The sequence below is a fragment of the Natator depressus genome, chromosome 4 (genome assembly GCF_965152275.1).
Source record: "Natator depressus isolate rNatDep1 chromosome 4, rNatDep2.hap1, whole genome shotgun sequence".
Taxonomy (NCBI): Eukaryota; Metazoa; Chordata; order Testudines; family Cheloniidae; genus Natator; species Natator depressus.
Window position 1 is genome coordinate 42,834,209 of NC_134237.1, and position 23,423 is coordinate 42,857,631.

Consider the following 23,423-nt stretch of genomic DNA (forward strand, 5'->3'; position numbering starts at 1 on the left):
TGGACTTCCCACCCTGTTCTGAAAATTGTAAACATACACGCCCTGCAGGTCAAGTTTACCACCTTCCCAGGCCCTGGCATCACGGATAATTAAAATAATAAACATAAGGCTATATTTTTCTCTCCAAACTTGGCTGTTTCTAGGATTTTCCATACTGGTCCTCTGATGCAGACCCTGGTTCCCTCTGCAACCAAGACTTGCTCTAACCCCCCTTAATACCTGGGTTGAGCTATCAAGATGCACCTGCTACTTCTCTCTGGCATCTGGATGCTATGTCAATGTCATATTTGTGAAATCACAGTTTAGTGGAAATACATAAACTCCGATTCTGCAGACACTTAGAGTGTGTGTAACTTCACTCATGTGAGTAGTCCCTCAGATTGCTTATGAATAAAGCTACATACGTGCATAAGTATTTGCAGTATTGGGCAACCATAGTTTGTTGCAAGTACAAAAATGCCAAAGAGATGGAGATAGGAAGGAAATAAATATTCCTGGCCAAATTCTGCTCTGAGACCGATCAGTGTAATGGAACAAAATTTAGCCTTCTGTTTTCTGATTTAGCATTTCTATGGAGATTTGAAGATTGGAAATATCTTTACTTCTTGTCATACTGAAAACTTTTCAGATTATGGGCCAGAACTGTCTCTTATATAGAAAGGAAAAAAGGCTTGAGTTTTCTGTCATACATTATAAAACTCTAGGCTTAAACAAGAGCCCTCTGCTAACAATTACAGCAGTGCGTGATATACTATCTTTAGATTAGATGGTATCTCATGAGACTTCCAGAGAATGTGACTGCGGCAAATGGAAAAAAGAAAGCATGATGCAACAATATATAAATTAAGAGAAGAAAATCAGTTGCCTTTCCACAAATTAGCTTTCCACTTTGTTTGATCTTTAATAAAAGAAGAAATATTGGACACGTAACAAGAAGTTTGGGGATTCCTTTCTTCTTCGATCATATTCTCTCCATAGGATTCTGATCAAGAACACAAATGGACGTGGTGGTTGGTAGGAAGGGTTATTGCATATTTTTTCTGCTGCCAAGCCAACTATAGCTGCTGCCACATGAACTAGCTCAGCATTTTGTGGCATTTTTGTTTCCTAGTTTTCATTGGACAGTTGGAAAGTTTGGTGGGAAAAAATGTATTGTTTCTCACTTAGTACCTTTTAAATCTCCTCCCTCACCTCTAAATCAAGCTTAATAAATAATGGGCCTATGGAGACTTAAACACACAGGACCATATTCCATCCAAATCCAGTCTATGTAAGGGTAGAATCTGGCACATTTCCTCCAAATGCGATTGGATGAAAGCATCTCTGCTTTACTTTACATACCTTTGTAGCTCATAAACCCTGTAGGTTAGGTCACTAAAATAATTTTATTCCAGAACTGAAATGACTCATTTTATGTTGAGCATGGAATTTGTCTAGCCCATTCAGCAGTAATTGTCTAGGGTTTTGTTTGTTGCTGGAGGTGGGGGTTCTTTTGGACTAAAAATGTAAAACGTGACTTTCCAGCAGCCATTTAATAATTCAGTAGATTATATCACGGAGATATGAGGACAGGTTAATTGAGTGTATATAATGTATATAAATTGGACACTTGTCTTTTTCAGTTAATATTATCTGGCTTTTGTCTGGTAAGCCACTTTAGTTGACACTTTCCCTGCCCCTTACAAATAACTTAAAAAAAAATTGCATGAAGAATAAATCTACTTAGGGCTTGATCCTGCAAGACCTCTCTATGTGTGACTGCCTTTGAAGAAAGTTGGATTTCCTCTTGTGAAAGCCTGGCAGGATCAGTGACAGAGGGACAAAATAAAATATTTTAAACTCTGATTCAGTGCTGAGAACCATGTGAGCGTGGGCAGGTCACTCACCCAGTTCATATTCTCTCTGCGTTTGCATGAGTGTTCATGAGGCCCAAGAAGACTGTTCTCTCTATGTACCCTCATTAGGATTGCCAACTTTCTATTTGCAGAAAACTGATCACCCTTGCCCTGCCCCTGCCCCGCCCTTTCACCGAGGTCACACCCATCCCACCCCTTTTCTGAGACCCACCCCTGCTCACTCCATCCCCCTCCCTCCATCGGTCACTCTCCCCCACCCTCGCTCACTCGCTCATTTTCACTGGGTTGGGGTACAAAGGGGGATAAGGGCTCCGGCTGGGGGTGTGGGCTCTGGGAGATGAGGGTTTGGGGTGCAGGAGGGGGCTCTATGCTTTGGCAGGAGGTTGGGGTATGGGAGGTGGTATGGGCTCTGGGCTGGGGCCAGAAATGAGGAGTTCAAGGTGCAGGAGGGGGCTCTGGGCTGGGGCAGAGGTGCGGGAGAGGGTGAAGGCTCTGCCTAGGGGTGTGGGCTCTGGGATGGGGCTGGAGATGAGGAGTTTGGGGTACAGGAGGGAGTGCGGAGTACGAGCTCCAGGCGGTGTTCATCTCAGGTGGCTCCCGGAAGCAGTGACATGTTCCTCAGGTTCCTAGGCAAAGGCACGGCCAGGTGGATCTGCACACTGCGCCTGCCTGCAGGTGCCGTGCCTGCCTGCAGGTGCTGCACCTGCCTGCAGGTGCCACCCCTGCAGCTCCCATTGGCCATATTTCCTGGCCAATGGGAACTGCAGAGCCGGCGCTTGGAGCGGGGACAGTGCATGGAATCCCTGTGGCTGCCCCCTCACCTAGAAGCCAGAGGAAGATGCTGGCGGCTTCCTGCAAGCCATGCGGTGCCTGGCAGGCACCCTGCCTGCCCTGCTGTGGGCAACCAACTGGACTTTTAACAGCCCAGTCAGCAGTGCTGACCGGAGCCGCCAGGGTCCCTTTTCAACCGGGCGGTCCGATCAAAAACTGGATGCCTGGAAACCCTAACCCTCATAGGAAAAAATTGCCCTACTATGAATAGAAAAGTTGTGGCAATTGTAGAGGAGTATGGCAAAGAATATGGTCTACAGTTGAATGTGCATAAAACAAAAACTGTGGCAGTGTGCCGGAATTCTGGAAAGACATGCAACATTCTAGTGAATGACACAGTCATACAGCAAGTGAGACATTATTGCTGCTTAGGAATAGGGCCGGCCCACAACATTTTGGCACCTGAGGCGGGAAGTTCAAATGACGCCCCTATGCCCCCCGCTTGGGCCAAAACTTTGAAAGATCTCAATTCTGCCTTCTTCCTGTTCTACTCCTCTCATGGGACTGCTCTGCTACCTACCCCAATAAAGGAGAATTAACAACTTAAAATGCCTTGTTCAAAAATTTTAAGTAACACTTAACTTTCACACGCCTGAACAGCAAATGTAACTTTTTTTGTCTGCATAGTAAACACTGGCATTTTTATCTGTTTGAATAATCAAAATGGTGCTTTCTGTGCCTTCTTGGTTGCAAAGATTTGAACTGCTTCTTGCTGAAGGTCCACAGTCTGGGCCAGCTCATGGTCTATTGAGATGATTGCAAGACCGACCAGCCTCTCCTGTGTCATTGTGGAGCATAGATGTGTTTTTATTAACTTCAGCTTGGAGAAGCTGTGTTCTCCACTAGCAATTGTTACAGGAAGTGTTAGAAGTATGCGCAGAGCAACAAAAGCATTTGGAAAGAGGGTGGTCATCTTATTTGTGCACATATATTCCAGAAGAGCCTTTAGAGTTGATCCTGCTGAAATGTATTCAGTTGATCACCTAAATCACTTGCATCAATATCGCGCATGTCTTCATGTGTCAACACTGTATCTAGGGCCTTGCACTGCTGGTGTAGGTCTTCTTCAGGTATAGTGAGGAGTTTTGGAATATCATACAACATCCCAAATATACTGCTGTGTTCCTTGAGCTGCATGAAACGTTCTTCAGCTGACTGTATTGCACAATCTAGCACCTGGTTAAAGAATTCAACTTTGAATTATTGTTTGGGGTCTCTTATGGGATTATCCCGTGCCTCGTAATCAAAATGTTGTCTTCTTCAGTGACTCTTGTATTCTTGAATGGGTGGGAAAATAGCTTCAGTGTGAAGTTCCTCTGCTAATGTATGTGCACTCTTCAGAACATTTTGAAATCCCCCATCTGACCGGTAAGACTGTAGGTATGACTTTGCTTTGTCCAGTTGTTCCATTGCTCCAGATATATCAAGGTCAACACCTTGGAGTCTCTTGCTTACAACATTTGTTTCAAACAGTATGTCATGCCACAACGCTAAGCCGCACAGAAATTTGAAGTTATGTATGTTTCTGGTGATTCCATTTCCCTCTGCCACTGTTCTCCCACAAACAGTTCCTGTCATAGCATTATCCTCCATAATGGCAACTATGGCATCATTTATCTTCCCAGTTTGGTGTTTGATAGGCTTTATCGCCTCCACTTGACTTTCCCATAGTGTGGCACTCAGTGGTTTCAGCGTCAGAGAGGATGTTCCCAGATGTTGCTTCAAAATTTGCCATCGATGAGTTGATGCAGAGAAAAATACATAGATACTTTTGAATTACATTAAAAAATTCAGCAGCCTCACTAGAAGCTGATGCTGCATCACTGACCACCAAGTTCAATGAATGAGAACTGCATGGGACAAAATAAGCTCGAGGGTTTAACTCTCGGATCTGTGTCTGCACTCCTCTTGTCTTTCCTCTCTTGTTGGCACCATTATCGTAGCCCTGACCTCTCATGTCAGCTCTCGCAATTCCCGTATCTTTCAGCTTTTTAAGAAGCACATTTGTCATACCAGCTCCTGTAGTATCATCAGTGTCAATAAATTCTAGAAAATGCTCTCTGACAGTCACCATTGCAGGGACATTTTCACTAGGTTCTGTTGTTCTTACAAAATGCACCATTAAAGTCATTTGTTCCGAATGGCTGATGTCAGGTGTGCAATCCAGAATAACTGAGTAATATCTTGCTGACTTCAGATCTGCAACAATCTTCTGTTTGACTTTTGTTGCCAGTAACTGTATGGTCTCATTTTGAATTGTTTTTCCAAGGTAGTGGTGGGTATACATTTCTTGGGTGATGACTCTTCTTATATGCTCCTGGAGTCCAGCATCAAACTCAGCCATCAGCTCCACAATTTTAAGGAAGTTTCCATTGTTTGGCACATACAGCTGATCTGAAGTGCCAGGCAGTGCTAGGTTTTGGGTAGCAAGCATTCTCACAATGGCAATAAGCCTTTTCAGAACATTTTGCCAGTAAAGAGACTCTGATACAATTTTCTCTTGATGCTGATCATCTGTGGTGGCCTTTAAACTTAGTCTCATCTCAAGCTCTTTCCACCTATGAAATGCTCTCTGGTGATTTGCTGCCTTCTCGTGGCATGCCAGATTTTTCCAGTCCTTTGATCGTGTGGAACCCAATGTGGCTGGAACATTAGACTGGAAGAGTTTGCAACAAAAACAGTATGCAGCATTCTGGGTTTTTGAGTACATAATCCATGGCCTCTCTATTTTGTCACCATTGGGGATTTCACGCCAGTAATGTGTTGGATGGAAACTTCTATTTTCATTGTCTTTGGGGAACATGAAGTTTTTCACTTGCTGTGGCCCATGCAGTACAAGGAAGTCCCTCAGGCTACTGCTCAAGTGTGTCCACAGTCCTGGATCATCTAGACTTAAGGAACTAAACTCAGCAGCAGCTGTTTCTTGTGCCTCCACCACACTCTTCTCTGATCTACACTTTTCTTCAGGAATGTGCATGGTTACATCCATTTGAGATGGAGATATGGATACTGCAGTCTCTGCCAGGTCACCTGCACTCTGACTAACTGGAAGATCAGGCATCTTCTCACCACTCACATCCTCACTGGGGCCGGAAGGTTCACTGTGAACATTTGTGTCTATATATCTTAGGAGAGCTCCTTCCTGCTTAGATAGAAAAGCTTCCTTTGCTTTCTTTCTTTTTTTGCATGCTGCCCTTCTTTCACTCATGACTGCTGTTCTGTGCCAGCTGTAGTGGCTCTCAACACTCAATTAAAGGGGACAAATAAGCAGGCTGGTAGCAGGGCCTGAGTTTGAGGGAAGATATCAGTGTCATATGGCTCCTGTTCCTTCAGTTGACTGCCTGTTCTCCTCAAGTCAGTTCAGGGAAGCAGCAGGAAATGGGAAGCTCCCTGAGAAGCTGGTGTTAATCAGTCCAGGCTCCTGGGGGTAGTAGAGAGCTACATAAGAGGCTCTCTCCTCTCTCTCCTTTTGCTGCTGCTCCTGCTGCTTTTTGTTATTCCCACTCACCTTTTCTCCTGCCTGCCTCCTGTTATGTCTCTTGTGCCCTCCTTCCTCCAGCACAGCACTCCACCATCTCTGTGCACCTAGAGCAGAGAGAATATGTATGCCCCAGCAGCAGACACAATTTTCTACACTCTGGGTCCTAGTGGCGCCCCACCCCCAGTCTGCCACCTGAAGCTGTCGCCTCAGTTCGCCTCATGGTAAGGCCAGCCCTGCTTAGGAAGCATCTTTACAGAGGAAGTTAAAGCTTGCTGTAGCCTTCACACTTGCAACTGGTAGCTTGGGAAGAAATGTGCTTTCCTGAGAAACAACACAGTTTAACCAAAAAGGTGGCATTTCATGCTTTGTTCTGAGTAAAGGCCTCATTCCGAACCACTGAATTCAATGGGAGTTTTGCTACTGACTTCAATGAGTTCAGATTCAACCCTTAACTGATTACTTATTTAAATAGTGCCTGATTGATTGCTTTGTGAAGTAAGCTCTCAGTTTGATTATTTATGTGTAATTAGACCTGAAGTTGTTTGGCTGGAGAAAAGAACTCTTACTCTCAGATATGTATTTAAAAAACCCCAACAACAACAACAAAAACAAAGCAAGGAAAGTAAATTTGAACTGAATGCTGTCTTACCTCATTCTAGCAAACTTAAATTTACTTATTCCCCCAAGGCATAATGTAATGTGGATTTGTTTATAGAAAAAACATAAGATATTAATTAGAACAGTAAATAATAATCCTAACTAGTTCAAGTTAATTAATATTTCCCCTGCTTTGAAAGTATCCAAAGCCATAGGCTGTCATAGCAATCAGATTGGCATGGAGATTTTGAGGATAGATGAAAATTCTGCTGTAGGAGCAGGTTTCTTGCATTAGTGTAAGAATGTTAACAAGTCTTGAGTCTGTGGAAATTGTTAATTACAAGTGTAGAGGGTGCAGTTTATCCTGTTAGTGGAACTCAGTAGTTTTACTAACAGACTTTTTGTTGTTACTGATTTCTTTTCTAATAAATATGTTTTCTTAATCATGCAGTCCTTACTTATGTGAATAGTACCATTGAGTTCAACGGACTAAACAAGTAAAAATATTTGCATGAGGCCCGAACTATGATATTATTGTATTGTCTTAAGAACAGATATGTTGCATAATAAGAAAACAAACCTCATTCTCCAGAATCCTAAAGACATACTTGGATTTTAAGTGTTTTGCAAGAAATGGCTGTGCATTTGTAAGGAGGAAAGTGTTATGGAAAAGTAGAGATCAATCAGGCTATTCTTTTTCGTCCCCTACCCCCATAGTAATCTATTCAAGTTCTTAGTCAACTGACAATAACAAGTTTTGGTTCTGGTATTATGACTCTGTATTACAATCCTTGTACACTAAACCTCTTGTTGAAATAAATGGGATGCTAAGGTCCACAGGGGTTGTCATCCTGGCCCCACTGAAAGCAGTGCAAGTTTTGCATAGACTTCAGTGGGACCAAGATTTCACCCAAAGATTCCAGAATTGGGATTTTATTTTGTTGTGAATAGGCAGCTTGTGACACAGGTAACCATGATACAAATCTAATATTTGGGGAACCTGTGAGGTAGATCATAAAACCTGGAAGATCATTTTCAGCAAATATAAGTTGGTGAATATCTAGGAAAGGGAAAAGTAGTTTATTCAAGGAAGGATACGTATTGGCTTAGATATTTGATCTGGAATGGTATTTCCTCCCTGCCCTCCATCTCCTCAATAAATGTATAAATAATAAATACTGAAGTCATTCACTGAACTACCCATACCTCTTCAAACTGGGACACTATAAAAAGTTGGTGGGCACAACTGCCCAATGAGCGTCTGTCCTCATGCGGCAGCTTGTGAAAATATTTAATCTATTACGTTCATTTTGTATCTCCTAAATAGTTGTTAATTTCCTGTAAGGTGGTCGCAGCTGTCCCTCCGTCCATCTGGTAGGGAGGCCACACCCCCTCGCTACAAGTCCTCTGGAAGAGCACAGTTTAGCGGGAATATGCATCGGGGTCTCTGCCACTCAGCGGGATAAGCCAGTAATGAGTCTAGGAGCCCTGGTCGTCCAAGCAGACAGGGCACTGAACAGTTCGGGGGCTCTAGCTTTCAGTCAGGGTTAAGCAGCAGTGTCCATAATCCCCAGTGCTCCGGCAGGGCGATGCAGCAAGCAGTTAGGTGGCTCTGGCTGGTATTTAGGTCAGAAGAATAATGAGTCTGTTAGCCCTGGCCCTCAGGCAGGGCAGGGCAGGGCAGCAAAGTCAGGAGACTGTGGCCTATAGTCAGGATAGTGCAGTAACAAGTCTATTATTCCGGCCTTCAAACAGGGTGGGGCAGCAAAGTCAGAAAGCTCCGGCCTGTACTCAGGACAGAGCAACAGTGAGCCTCTCAGCCCAGGCCCTCAAACAGGGCGGGGCAGCAAACAGTCGGGGGCCCTGGCTCTGGCGGACTGCCAACAAATGCAGGCCTCTTGGCCTGTGGTGGGTAGGCTGCCACCCCGGGGTGAGGTAGCAGGGGTAGAAGGACACAGGCCCAAACGACTCTGCTGAATCCCAGACCAGGATCCTAACAGTGGCAGAGTGGTCTGCCATTGGGTCAGCAGAGAAATCCGGCCACAACTCCTGGGCTACCTTCTACACTCCCGTTGGATGGGGGGGTCTCTGGGTCGTCATCCATCTCGCTGGGGTAAACAGCTAATGGCAGCCCCAGCAACTCCTCGATGTCTCAGGCGACCGGCCGCTCTGGCAGTCCCTACACATCTCAGGCGCTGCAGCAGTTGCTGTCGGGTCTGAGCTCCAGCAGTGGGTGAGGGATGTCCTGCTCCTCTCCAAATGAGCTGGAGGGCTGACCTTTTATACTTCCAGTTCGTGTCCCAGGTGCCCACTGGGGTGGGGGCGGGCTTCCAGTTATCCCAACATCTGTCTCTGAGGGAGGCCACGCCCCCTCGCTATATTTCCCAGTAGCTACAAATAGAAGACTAAGTACTAGCTCTTAAGGACCAATACAGGCAGAAATACTATTTGAATGTATTTTTTATTAAATGAGCCCTAAGGTATAGCACAAATCAACTGACAGCTGGTGTTGTGGGGAGCGTGTGTGAGGAAATAATAGTTTCTGTTCTTCTCTTAGGTACCTTGCTTCAGTGACATCAGTTTTAATGGGCATATGCCAATGTTCTTTCAGTTTGCAGTCCTGTGTGTAGGCTAGTGCTTGTTAGTTACCTTTAATTTCTACTACAACTGTCTACAGGGCTGGCTAATTAGAAATACCCACAAATAAATCATAAAGCTAGACCCAGTATATCAGTCTTGGTAGACCGCAGATAAAAACATCATAATATTGCTATTACAATCACATCTAAAAATATTGCATTGACCTTTTTTGTTTCATTGTGAGCTAGCTCTGTTCCTGCATTTTAGAATCATAGAATATCAGGGTTGGAAGGGACCTCAGGAGGTCATCTAGTCCAACCCCCTGCTCAAAGCAGGACCAATCCCCAACTAAATCATCCCAGCCAGGGCTTTGTCAAGCCTGAGCTTAAAAATATCTAAGGAAGGAGATTCCACCACCTCCCTAGGTAACGCATTCCAGTGTTTCACCACCCTCTTAGTGAAAAAGTTTTTCCTAATGTCCAACCTAAACCTCCCCCACTGCAACTTGAGACCATTACTCCTTGTCCTGTCATCTGCTATCACTGAGAACAGTCTGATCCATCCTCTTTGGAACCTCCTTTCAGGTAGTTGAAAGCAGCTATCAAATCCCCCCTCATTCTTCTCTTCCGCAGACTAAACAATCCCAGTTCCCTCAGCCTCTCCTCATAAGTCATGTGTTCCAGTCCCCTAATCATTTTTGTTGCCCTCCGCTGGACGTTTTCCAGTTTTTTTCACATCCTTCTTGTAGTGTGGGGCCCAAAACTGGACAGAGTACTCCAGATGAGGCCTCACCAGTGTCGAATAGAGGGGAACGATCACGTCCCTCGATCTGCTGGCAATGCCTCTACATATACATCCCAAAATGCCATTGGCCTTCTTGGCAACAAGGGCACACTGTTGACTCATATCCAGCTTCTCGTCCACTGTAACCCCTAGGTCCTTTTCTGCAGAACTGCTGCCGAGCCATTCGGTCCCTAGTCTGTAGCGGTGCATGGGATTCTTCCGTCCTAAGTGCAGGACTCTGCACTTGTCCTTGTTGAACCTCATCAGATTTCTTTTGGCCCAATCCTCTAATTTGTCTAGGGCCCTCTGTATCCTATCCCTACCATCCAGCGTATCTACCCAGTTTAGTGTCATCTGCAAACTTGCTGAGGGTGCAGTCCACGCCATCCTCCAGATCATTTATGAAGATATTGAACAAAATGGGCCCGAGGACCGACCCTTAGGGCACTCCACTTGATACTGGCTGCCAACTAGACATGGAGCCATTGATCACTACACGTTGAGCCCGACAATCTAGCCAACTTTCTATCCACCTTATAGTCTATTCATCCAGCCCATACTTCTTTAACTTGTTGGCAAGAGTACTGGGGGAGACCGTGTCAAAAGCTTTGCTAAAGTCAAGGAACAACACGTCCACTGCTTTGTCACGTTCTGCTGTGTCAGTATGAAATATGGCTGTTCTATTTATTTGTTGCACTGAATTTTCAGGATAAGATCCAGAATGACTTATTGATCTTATGTCCCTTCTTTTTAATAATCCTGAATGCCAGTGAGCTGATCTGTCCTTGTATTAATTAACTTTGTTCCCCACAACTCTAACTATTTGTGTTCCCTCCCACTTGCTATTGCATGTTGTGTAGATAATAGCTATATTGGGATCAGGGATCTCTGCAATGCAAAGTCATTAGCCAGAAGACAGCCAAAAGTTGACAGACATTTTTGATATTACAAAGGACAATCACTCACTGTGAAAATGTGTTCTGGTGGTGAAATGTCACCTGCAGCTGAAACATTAGCCGTGCATGATATATGTAGCATTAATAAATAAATTGCAAAGCTGCCGTACCTTCAAGCCATAGCTAGTGAAATTTAATAGTTTCAGTAGAACAACAGCATGCTTCACCTGTGCCAGTTCATGACTTGACTGGCAGGTATAAAATATAACAATCCTTCATTTTCCATTTCTTACTAACTCCCTTCTCATTCTGTGAGTAATTGTCATAATACTGCCTCAGTCTCTTTGAAAATGAACGTCTCAGACAATTTAATTCTTTGAAAACGAATCTCTCTGGCTGTTTAATTAGAGTCATTGTTTGTGACACTATAATTAGTGTTGGGTCAGCATATTAAGGATTTATTACAAACTCTTATTTTCAGAGGTTTAAATCTGGCAACAAAAGCTTCCACGTAGAGGTTTGGCATCTGAGATCTCATCCTGGGAGATATCTATACAATGCTGGTAATAAATATACAAAGAAATTAAATATAATCTAAATTAATTAATTATGGCCTTCTATAAAAGGCACTCAAAGCTGACAGGTCCCACATTTGACCTACACTTTTAACAAGTGCTTCCCTACAGTGTTCATGCAATGTTTATTATTAGTAATAAAAATGACTCAGTTCTCTTCTGTAATTACATACAAAAATGCCAGCAGCCCAACACTCATGAACAACCCTACAATAACAAACCACTGTGTGCACAGATCTGAAAGCAAACAAATACTGGTGAATAAAATAATTTTTAAACTTCAGACTTTCTAAGAATTATTATAAACAAGCTTTCAAACAAGATTTTAAAAATTCTAAAGCATACATAAACAAGTGTTTAAAAACAAAAGTAGTTTGCTTATACAGGGCCCAATCCACTGAGGAACGGAGTATCCTTACTTCATTGAAGCTAATGGGAACTGATTGCTCTCAGCACCCTGTAGAATGAGGTCCTTAGATAGTTTTCTGAGTTTTTTTTTTCAAAAACCTACGGTTACAGTTTTGAAAACTGAAATTTGCCAGTGACATGTATGCATGAAGGTATTTATGGGCGGAATGGACAATTAGGCAGTTGAAACTGACGTAGAGGTAAGCTTGGGGAGAGACACAATAAGAAACAAGATCAGATAAATACAGATGAACTGAGCTGGGAAGACTCTTGTTCAGATTAAGTGACCTTAAGGCCACAGATAGATACAGAGCATGGGGTAGATTAAGGAATGACAGAAGCTCCGTAAAAGTGGGGAGTCCACTGGTGCCTGAACCATGGCCCTGCCCCTGTCCCACCCCTTCTCCCGCGATCCCACCCCTACACTTTCCCTTCTTCCGAGGCCCCACGCCCCATTCACTCGCCACTGCCTCTCCTCCCGTCATTTGCCCTTACAGCCAGTAAGCCTCCTACCCCCCCATTCTGGTGCCCCTGGGTATATTGGCAAAAACTATTTTTTCCTCACAGAACCAAACTCCTACCATTGAGGTGCTCATTCCCCTGATCAAATAAAACATTCTGCCATTGGTTGCCTTCGTGTTAGGTGATAGCAGAGTGTAAGAAGAAATTCTAGTAGTTGACTAGAGCTCGTAGAAACTACAGGCAGTGCAGCTCAAATGTCTGCACTGGTTATGCCCAGACCAGGTTAAGCCATGTGTTCTCAATCAAGTGTGGGGAAATCCCTTGTGGGCAATGGGGAAGGGAGGTACTAAAGTACAGTTATTCTTCATATCTGCTTTTTCTTTTAAGTTATCGATTTCTTTGTTTCTCTTTCTGTCTAGCTTACCTATCTACCTTTCCCTGTTTGTAAAAAAGACAATAAAGACAGTCCTGCCCCGGGTACTCAGTTTTCTGCTTGGTGGTCTTCAGATTCTGGTGACCACTTAATGTTTTGGGCCCTGTGGGAAGCATTTACTTTCACTATAGATATAAAACAGCTGTTGTCCTCTCTTTCTTTATCGGAACCTTAGCAAGCAGTACCCAGTGAACAGTGGAAAAAGCAAGCCCTAAAACTTTGAATTTCAGCATCAGCAATCCTGTGAGAACTAAACAATCTTACTTACATAGAACAATGAGTAAATAACCTTGGCCAATCTTTCAGACACTACCATTAATATTTGTGAAGTATATAAACACAACGTATTAAAATAATATTTGTTTAGATGTGAATAGTCAGGGAGTGAGGAATTTGTGCTTGCAATTATAAGAGAATCTTGGGGGGGGGGGATGGGCAGAACAGAATGCTGTTGGATGTAAAATGCAAGGGAATTTTTCCTTCCGCAGAACTGAGAGTTGCCAATATGTAAACATTTCAGTGGGAATTTTACACCACCTCATCTTTATATCAGGCAGCATTTAATGGATGAATGATCTTCTTCTCCAGGTCTTGGCAGCTATCCTCCAGGGGCCAACATTGAGGATTACAATGACAGTTGATCAGTGGACCTAGTCCAATATAAACTAGACTAAGACCATTTAAAATCAATTGGTATCAACAAGTCAAACGAACGTTATTCATGTTAGAGGCTTTCCTATGGGGATTCCATAATAACATGGAATTTTAATAGCCTTAAGGGCTTTTTCTGTTGTTGCTATTGTTATTTGGGAATGTTCTTCTTCTGATTAGGCATAGTTTACCTGATTTTTTTCAAAGTTAGGTGATTTGCAACACTCTTGTTTAATCAACGTCTGACAGATACAGCACTCATGAAACTCTTCTTTTTTCTTGCATCATAGGTGGAAATAACACTTCAAGATATCAATGACAACCCACCAGTATTCCCAACAGACATGCTTGATCTAACTGTAGAAGAGAATATAGGAGATGGATCTAAAATAATGCAGCTGACAGCCATGGATGCTGATGAGGTAAGAGAATGTTTCTTATTTGAAACAAGAATATTAAATAATACCATTTTATGAACATATTTTGACCTGATCATGAACAACTGTAATGAGAATTTCACCTGAGCAAGAAGTGCAAATCAGGTTTTTTCTACTACAGTCTTGCCCTTCTCCTCCCCCACAGTATATTCAGGAAGTATCATAGTTGTGAGTTACTCCCAAAGTTGCTGTCTCCTGAGGACTCTGTGAAATGAGTGGATGCTCTCAGTTCATCTTTTAATGAGCAGTTGTACAGATAAAAATATCACAACCCATAGTTTGGTGTTAATTAGCATCCTTTTTGTCATTCTCAGCAAAGATGTTACACACTGACTTGACACAGAGACTGGGCTATCACGTTGGTCCTAAAAATCCTATCACTTTAGCCCATGGTCAAGGCTCTTTGGTAGGGAAGTGTTTGAAACCACAATTTCAGATCCAAACAGCTTTGAACTATGGAAATGTCCAAAATCCAAAGCCAGATCCAAAGTTTACAGACTAACCACTGTGTTAGGCAAAGGTGGCTGTATCTTTAAGCTGGGGAAGCTTTCACAGTGTTTGCCTACTTTATGGCTAAATCTAGCTACTGTCACTATTACTTGTTACCATGGGCTTTAATTTTACAAAAATAAAAGGGAAAGGAAAGAACTTTGAAAAACTCTACTGCGCATAAGTACTTTTCCTAGCATCTGATGGTCAACCATGTAGATTCGGTGCTATCAAGACATTACAACTGACCAGCCATTAAGAATATAATGGAAGCATTCCCGCTGAACGGCTGACATAGTAATGATATTATAATATTGTTGGAAGTCTTTGTGTATGTGTAATTTTCATTGATTTATGCATTTCTTTTGGGCGGAAAGTCATTTAAATGTTAATTGTAATGTTTTATTCATTTTAATTGACTTTCTATTGACTGTACAAAAGGTTACAATGTCAAGACGTGTGTACCAGGCAAGTTTTATTACCAATAAACTAGAAAATCAAATAATTAAAAAACAAACACCTTTCATTTAAATAAATAATGAGTTAACTCGACAGTAGTAAGGGTAATCCTATAACTCTTTTAGTGTTAGCTTAGTGCTGGCTTCTATGACTGTTTTAATGCTAATTTATCTAGTTCCTTCTATAACCAAACTACTGGAACACCTCCAATACGAGTACGGATGTGTGTATGTCTTCTTTCTTTCGTTCTTTCGTTCTTTCTTTCAATTTGTTAGTTTCTCTTCCTAGTAGCATCTCTTTTGTAGGGGCAAAGAGCAGTAGGACTTTGTGTCCCTGCCTCTAATAGAAAGGATGTGAAAGTCAGTTATCCACAATGTAACTTGTGGCTGGTAAATAAAATGTGAATAAAAGAATCATGACTTCATAATAGTGACATATCTGTTTGTAAGTGTGGAGCCTAATTTTAACATTGTTTGTAACAGGATGATTAGAAGCACATGTTTTTAGAAAACATCAGATGATATTAGGTATCAATACCCACCTTTTTTGTTGTTGTTTGTTTTTAGCATACTAATATGCTACTAGAGCTGGTTCCAAAACCCTCATTTCAGTGCGAGTCTTTCCTTTCACTTCCAGGGGCACTTAGTTCTTAATGATGATACTTAATTTTCATAGTCTAACACCAGTTATTTAAAATGTTTCTGAAGAGTGCAAGATGCATTTCTGATATTTGTAACAATGTGCATTTTAAAATAGCATACACATCTTTACCGGTGTGTTTCTAACAATGGAAGATTTTAACTAGCTTCCTTTCCACTCTGAAGTGAACTATATGATCTTTTTTTACATGTAATATTCTTGCTACGATACATTTTTGGATATTGAGGGTCTGACTTCTAAAACATGGCCTACTTTTTGAACCTGTAGTTTATGTCAGCAGATAACTGAGCAATATTTTGCTCATGCCTATAGACATCTACCTACTGGCTGCATGCGCAATTACTTGCAGGAAGGAATAAAATTGTGGACATAAAAAAGAAAGCTAAATTAAGGCCCCTTCAAAAATCGTGCTCTAAATGTGTAAGAAAATCCTTTGTATGTCATAGTTTTATATAATGGCTTTTGGCCAGTAGTTTTCAAACATTCACCCATTATATTAAGGCATTCATTCAGATCAACATAACTGTGATGAGAAAAGGAGGACTTGTGGCACCTTAGAGATTAACAAAGTTATTTGAGCATAAGCTTTCGTGAGCTACAGCTCACTTCATCGGATGCATTCAGTGGAAAATACAGTGAGGAGATTTATATACACAGAGAACATGAAACAATGGATGTTACCATACACACTGGAACAAGAGTGATCACATAAGGTGAGCTATTACCAGCAGGAGAGTGGGGGGTGGGGGGAGGAACCTTTTGTAGTGATAATCAAGGTGGGCCATTTCCAGCAGTTGACAAGAACATCTGAGGAACATTGGGGGGTGGGGGGATAAACATGGGGAAATAGTTTTACTTTGTGTAATGACCCATCCACTCCCAGTCTTTATTCAAGCCTAAGTTAATTTTATCCAGTTTGCAAATTCTAATTCAACAGTCTCTTGTTGGAGTCTGTTTTTGAAGTTTTTTTGTTGAAGAATTGCAACTTTTAGGTCTGTAATCGAGTGACCAAAGAGATTGAAATGTTCTCCAGCTGGTTTTTGAATGTTATAATTCTTGACGTCTGATTTGTGTCCATTTATTCTTTTACATAGAGACTGTCCAGTGTGACCAATGTACGTGGCAGAGGGGCATTGCTGGCATATGATGGTATATATCACATTGGTAGATGTGCAGGTGAACAAGCGTCTGATATGATTAGGCCCTATGATGGAGCGGAGAGGTTGGAGAGGTTTTAGTGGGGTATTCTATCTGCTACCCAAGATCCATAAACCTGGAAATCCTGGACGCCCCATCATCTCAGGCATTGGCACCCTGACAGCAGGATTGTCTGGCTATGTAGACTCCCTCCTCAGGGCCTACGCTACCAGCACTCCCAGCTATCTTCAAGACACCACTGACTTCCTGAGGAAATTACAATCCATCGGTGATCTTCCTGAAAACACCATCCTGGCCACTATGGATGTAGAAGCCCTCTACACCAACATTCCACACAAAGATGGACTACAAGCCGTCAGGAACAGTATCCCCGATAATGTCACGGCAAACCTGGTGGCTGAACTATATGACTTTGTCGTCACCCATAACTATTTTACATTTGGGGACAATGTATACCTTCAAATCAGCAGCACTGCTATGGGTACCCGCATGGCCCCACAGTATGCCAACATTTTTATGGCTGACTTAGAACAACGCTTCTTCAGCTCTCATCCCCTAATGCCCCTACTGTACTTGCGCTACATTGATGACATCATCATCATCTGGACCCATGAAAAAGAAGCCCTTGAAGGAATTCCACCATGATTTCAACAATTTCCAGCCCACCATCAACCTCAGCCTGGACCAGTTCACACAAGAGATCCACTTCCTGGACACTACGGTGCTAATAAGCGATGGTCACATAAACACCAGCCTATACCGGAAACCTACTGATCGCTATTTCTACCTACATGCTTCTAGCTTTCATCCAGACCACACCACACGATCCATTGTCTACAGTCAATCTCTATGATACAACCGCATTTGCTCCAATCCCTCAGAGACAAACACCTACAAGATCTCTATCAAGCATTCTTACAACTACAGTACCCACCTGCTGAAGTGAAGAAACAGACTGACAGAGCCAGAAGAGTACCCAGAAGTCACCTACTACAGGACAGGCCCAACAAAGAAAATAACAGAACGCCACTAGCCATCACCTTCAGCCCCCAACTAAAACCCCTCCAAAGCATCATCAAGGATCTACAATCTATCCTGAAGGATGACCCATCACTCTCACAGATCTTGGGAGACAGGCCAGTCCTTACCTACAGACAGCCCCCCAACCTGAAGCAAATACTCACCACCAACCACACACCACACAACAGAACCATTAACCCAGGAACCTATCCTTGCAACAAAGCCCATTGCCAACTGTGTGCACATATCTATTCAGGGGATACCATCATAGGGCCTAATCACATCAGCCACACTATCAGAGGCTCATTCACTTGCACATCTACCAATGTGATATGTGCCAGCAATGCCCCTTTGCCATGTACATTGGTCAAACTGGACAGTCTCTACGTAAAAGAATAAATAGACACAAATCAGACGTCAAGAATTATAACATTCAAAAATCAGTTGGAGAACACTTCAATCTCTTTGGTCACTCGATTACAGACCTAAAAGTTGCAATTCTTCAACAAAAAAACTTCTAAAACAGACTGCAACGAGAGACTGCTGAATTGGAATTAATTTGCAAACTGGATAAAATTAACTTAGGCTTGAATAAAGACTGGGAGTGGATGGGTCATTACACAAAATAAAACTATTTCCCCATGTTTATCCCCATCCCCCACCCCCTACTGTTCCTCAGACGTTCTTGTCAACTGCTGGAAATGGCCCGCCTTGATTATCACTGCAAAAGGTTTCCCCCCCCCCCTCTCCTGCTGGTAATAGCTCGCCTTAAATGATCGCTCTTGTTCCAGTGTGTATGGTAACACCCATTGTTTCATGTTCTCTAAGTATATAAATCTCCCCACTGTATTTTCCACTGAATGCATCCAATGAAGTGATCTGTAGCTCACGAAAGCTTATGCTCAAATAACTTTGTTAGTCTCTAAGGTGCCACAAGTCCTCCTTTTCTTTTTGCGAATACAGACTAACACAGCTGCTACTCTGATAACTGTGATGTCATTTCATGGGCACCAGGTAGTAGCCATTGCTTCAATAATTACAAGTCTTAGCATTTTGCTAATTTTTTTAGTCAGTGTGTAGACAGGAAATTTCTGTACATCAGACTGTTTGTTTTAATGGGTTTTAAATATTTTGATTTTCTTTGCCTTTCACCTAATTTATGAAAAGGTACTGATTTTGCCAGACCATATCAAATGCAGTCAGTTTCATAGTTGGACTCCATTATGAGAAAATGGGAATAACTGGTTAAATGGAACAAATAATAAAGAGTGTGGTCATCTAAGAAATGCAAAGTTTTCACTGAATGTTTTTGTTAAACTATACAATTACAGGAAAATGCATTACATACACCAGGTACACCTGAATATGCAGAGAGTATGTGGACTGAAGCGCTGTGCACAGCTGTTTGAGTCTGGGCAGCTGTATATGTTTTAATTTATTTTGTCAATTAGCTGATTCCTGGTTTTTGAACAAACACTCTGGATAAAAAGAGGCATTCTGTCCAACTGTTCACATAACTATCTTTATCTCTCTAATGGCACCAGACATGAACCTGGCATTTAAGGCTACATCTACTCTGCATGCTCGGGTTGTGATTCCCTTGCTTGTAAACACGTACTCACATTAGCACTTACCAAGCTAACGTGAGTATAAATAGCAGTGTAGCTGCAATAGCATTGGTAGTTGCAATGGAGACACAGCTGAACTATGCCAAGTACATGCCCACTGGTTTCAGGTGAATTTGTACTCAGGACAGGTCAGCATACCTCCGCTGCCACTACCCATGCTACCTTGGCTGCACTTGGTGAGTGCTAGCGTAAGTATGTGTACACGAGCAGGGGAATCACAACCCTAGCTCATAGAGTAGGTGTAGCCGAAGTGACCTGTAATTTTAAACAGCAAGTTTATCATTATATTTTAGAGAAGGATGTTTGCCAGTTGCCTGCTACTTCTCCATTACTCCCTCTCCACCAAGGTGTGGAGTAGAAAGGGCTGAATTGAGCCCTGTTTTAGATTGATCACTTAATTCAGACTCACAGACATAAAATAATAAAAATAAACATTAATCACTGAAGAGAGAAAGAGAAAATAATATAGTAAATAGATTATGGTGAAACTGACTTGATCTTAAATCAGATTTCAAATCCTGTAGAAGACCAGTGTTTTCCTGCACTTTATTTTACTGACTAGATTTGGTCCTTTTTTTGAACAGGGGTTAAAAAATATAAAAATCTTATCTCTATCTGTCCAGTCCAAATAAATATTAGAAGTGTTTGTGGGGTGTGTGTGCTATTTTGTTAAGGAAATTGTTCTGAACAATGTTTGCAGACAGCAGTTGTTGGAATGACTTGGTCTTAAAGGGTTGCCTCACAAATAACTTGGTCTGACTACTTTTGTTTTTATTTAGGGAGCTAATGCTCTTGTCACTTACACTATAATCAGTGGTGCTGACGACAGCTTCCACATTGACCCAGAGTCAGGAGATCTGATAGCCACCAAACGTTTGGATAGGGAACGTCGCTCCAAGTATTCCCTGCTGGTTCGTGCTGATGACGGTCTACAGTCCTCAGACATGAGAATAAACATTACTATTAGTGATGTTAATGATCACATACCAAAATTCTCTAAACCTGTGTATTCGTTTGATGTACCAGAGGATACTACCCCAGGTAAATAAGGAACAAACCTTATTATTTTCTAAAATTGATGGTCCGCACCCTTTATTTTCAGTTGACCTATACAGCAGTGATCACTAATATTGTCACTATTGACACACTAATTTTATTGCTAACATGGCAGATTATCATTCCATTTTTTATGTGTGCCATCACTATACATATTATGTAGAGCATAGACATTCACGTAGAAACACGATGCAGAGGTTAAATGCTAAAATTTGTTTCTGTTTTTCTTATAATGGTGCCATTGTGGTAAACGTGCAAATATTTCTGTTACATCATTTTTCAGGGATGCAAAACTATAATTAAATAATCCCTTGCAGGTTCAATTTCTGTAGAATATGTGCTTCCAAGAAACCACCTCCCTAGTCTATCCAGTCACCCATATCCCACTCATTCACACCATAGGCACAGGCCTCCGGGTCGGATACCTTTACTTACCCTTTCTCTTCTTCAGGCAAAGTAGGACAACCTTGCTTTGTTTTGGGCCAGTGGCGCCCTCCTCATTTTTATGGTTCCTCCATCTTTTTAACGGTGGGGAGAAAGCCAAATGGAGCCAAATCCCATTCCCTTTAATTGACTGTCTTTAGGGGTGGTCAGGAAGGGCCAAAGTTTCCTCACAGGCAGCAGGAGAAGGGATACTCCTGTTGCCAGAGTTAGCTATTGAACAACTGGTAGCCTTTCCAGAAAAGAAAGACTGCAGTTTTTAGGTGTATAAATCTTTGTGTGTTTTTGTACAGTGCCCGGCACAAGGAGCACTCCAGTCCTGATTGGGGCCTCTGGGTACTACTACTAAAAGAGAACAGACAGAAAAATTTTGGGGGGTGGCAGGCACCCAGTGTTCCCAGAAGACCCCAAGTAGTGGACATCAGGTCCCAGCAGGAAGCGGGAGTAGGGGTGCTGCATTTGGGGAGCCAGCTGGACTAGAAGAATGTAGGCTGACTAAATACGCGATCTTCATAGACGTGAACTGATATGTATAAGCTAGACTAAGACCCCTAACTTGCCTCAGTTTCAAGTGAATTGAGATTTGAAGTGAAGATTTCGCACAGCTCTGTTCATAACTCCATCTTATTCCCCTCCGGGCTGAAACTTGATATGCACATCCTCAGCCCAGAATGAATGTTGTTTTTCATCATATCGTATACAATGGGAATGGAAATATACTGTGAGAATTCATAGTATTTTTATGCTTCAACATATCAGGTAATGTAGTCTCTCAATGTGTATATTAACAGTAGATGCATCCTGCCCAAAGGACCTGTGAATTACTAGAGCATCAATGAGAGGGTTTTGTAGATCTTTTCTTTTTCATACTACCATTAAAAGGAAGCAAGCACAAAAGGGAAAGAAAATCCCTATAATATTAAAGGGTCAGACTCAGTCTGACCAAGGGAGGAAATTCTGAGTTAAGTTTGGAATTCTTTCCTTCACTCATGCTGTTGTGCATGCTGTAGATAATACACTGCATATGGTGGGTAAGAGCACACACTGTTTGGAGACCACTACAATGCTCAGTGCAGTGAATTGAAAAAAAAAATGCCTCTAGTAGTGATTGCAGTACCATGGGAATTCTTTTACTAAGCACAGAAAGATAGCTGCTGAGGCTGCTCAGGGTAATGCATGCGGTATTTTTAGGCTTGCTATGTTTTAATGGGAATTAGTTTACAGGTGTACATATAATCCCTGCAGGTTGAGATGAGAATATTCTCTTAAATCACTAAAACAATCTTCAAAAATATAGAATTCAAACATCAAAAATTAATAAAAAGTCATCATAATATGAGGACAATATATTTACTTATGGTCAAAATGTGCTAGATATATACTGGTCCAGCGGTGTTTGGTACAGAATTGTGCCTTCATCCCTCCCTATCACAGGTGCACACAGGGGTGCTGCTGTTAGGATGGTGCAGCTTGTCCCATTCCACTTTCCAATGATCTTGCTCCAGTTGACAGGCCAGTATGCAGGGGGCAGGTAGGTGTTTCCCACTTGGTGTGTTTTATGTCCTAGGTGATGCACAAGTGGAGCATTCCCAGTTTTCCATCCAGTGTAGGGACTGTTATTGCGGCTTGCCCTTTTGCGGGGGTGCATAAAGGCTCTTTGCCTCCTTTCTTAACCCTGCACTTTGCACAAAGGCCAGCAATGATCGGCTCCTTATTTATTTGCAAATTACAATTGCAACTGATATGATTACTATACATTTGGTAATTGTATCCAGCATTAGGATAGCCTTTTAGCCACAATCAGCAATATTGAAACATTATGAAATCAAATATCTGTAACAGAACCCAGAACGTTCAGCTTGATTAAACAGATGAAATTGTAGCACTAATTCTCATTCTGCTACTGAGCAGTTTTGATGGTTGCATTGCTCAAATATAACTAAGTGTGTTGTAAAGCATGTAATTTAACTGGTTCCATGAAAAAGCAACAAAATGGTTTTCCGTTTTGGAAATAGAGTGACCTTAATTATAGTTAGTGTTAAAAATGCTTAAACACTGACACCCAATTTCTAAACTTCAGTAAAGTATAGCAAGAAGTGCAAAAATAAAACAATGGGACAAACTCAAAGGAAGTGGGAATTGTACTTGAATAAGGACTGCAAGAATGGACCCTCTGTGAAGAATGAGGGTTTTAGTTTCCTGACCAAGTATTATGTTATTGCTCATGGTAACTTAAAACAAAAATAGAAATGAAAAGTTTGTTATACACTAAACAGACATTACAACTTTCAGCAGCTCCATTCAAAAAAAGAATAAATGTAGATTTGATAGTTGGCATTTACCTATACCCAGGGTTCCCTTCCTTGAACACTGCAAGTTAAATACTATTGAAAGACCGTATTTTTGGCTCGATTCATAGATACTAAGGTAAGAAGGGACCATTTTGATCATCTAGTCTGACCTCCTGCACAATGTAGGCCACAGAATTTCACCCACCCATTCCTGCGAAAAACCTCTCACCT

The 23,423-nt window shown here is 42.0% G+C and overlaps 1 protein-coding gene across 1 annotated transcript in view; it reads left to right on the forward strand.

Moving 5' to 3' along the window:
- FAT4 (FAT atypical cadherin 4) overlaps positions 1–23,423 on the forward strand; it is a 227,100-nt gene that overhangs the window by 107,270 nt on the left and 96,407 nt on the right. Inside the window, exons 2-3 of the mRNA XM_074950834.1 lie at positions 13,844–13,975; positions 20,184–20,445. Coding sequence (XP_074806935.1) covers positions 13,844–13,975; positions 20,184–20,445 — 394 coding nt within the window. The remainder of the gene's footprint in view (positions 1–13,843; positions 13,976–20,183; positions 20,446–23,423) is intronic.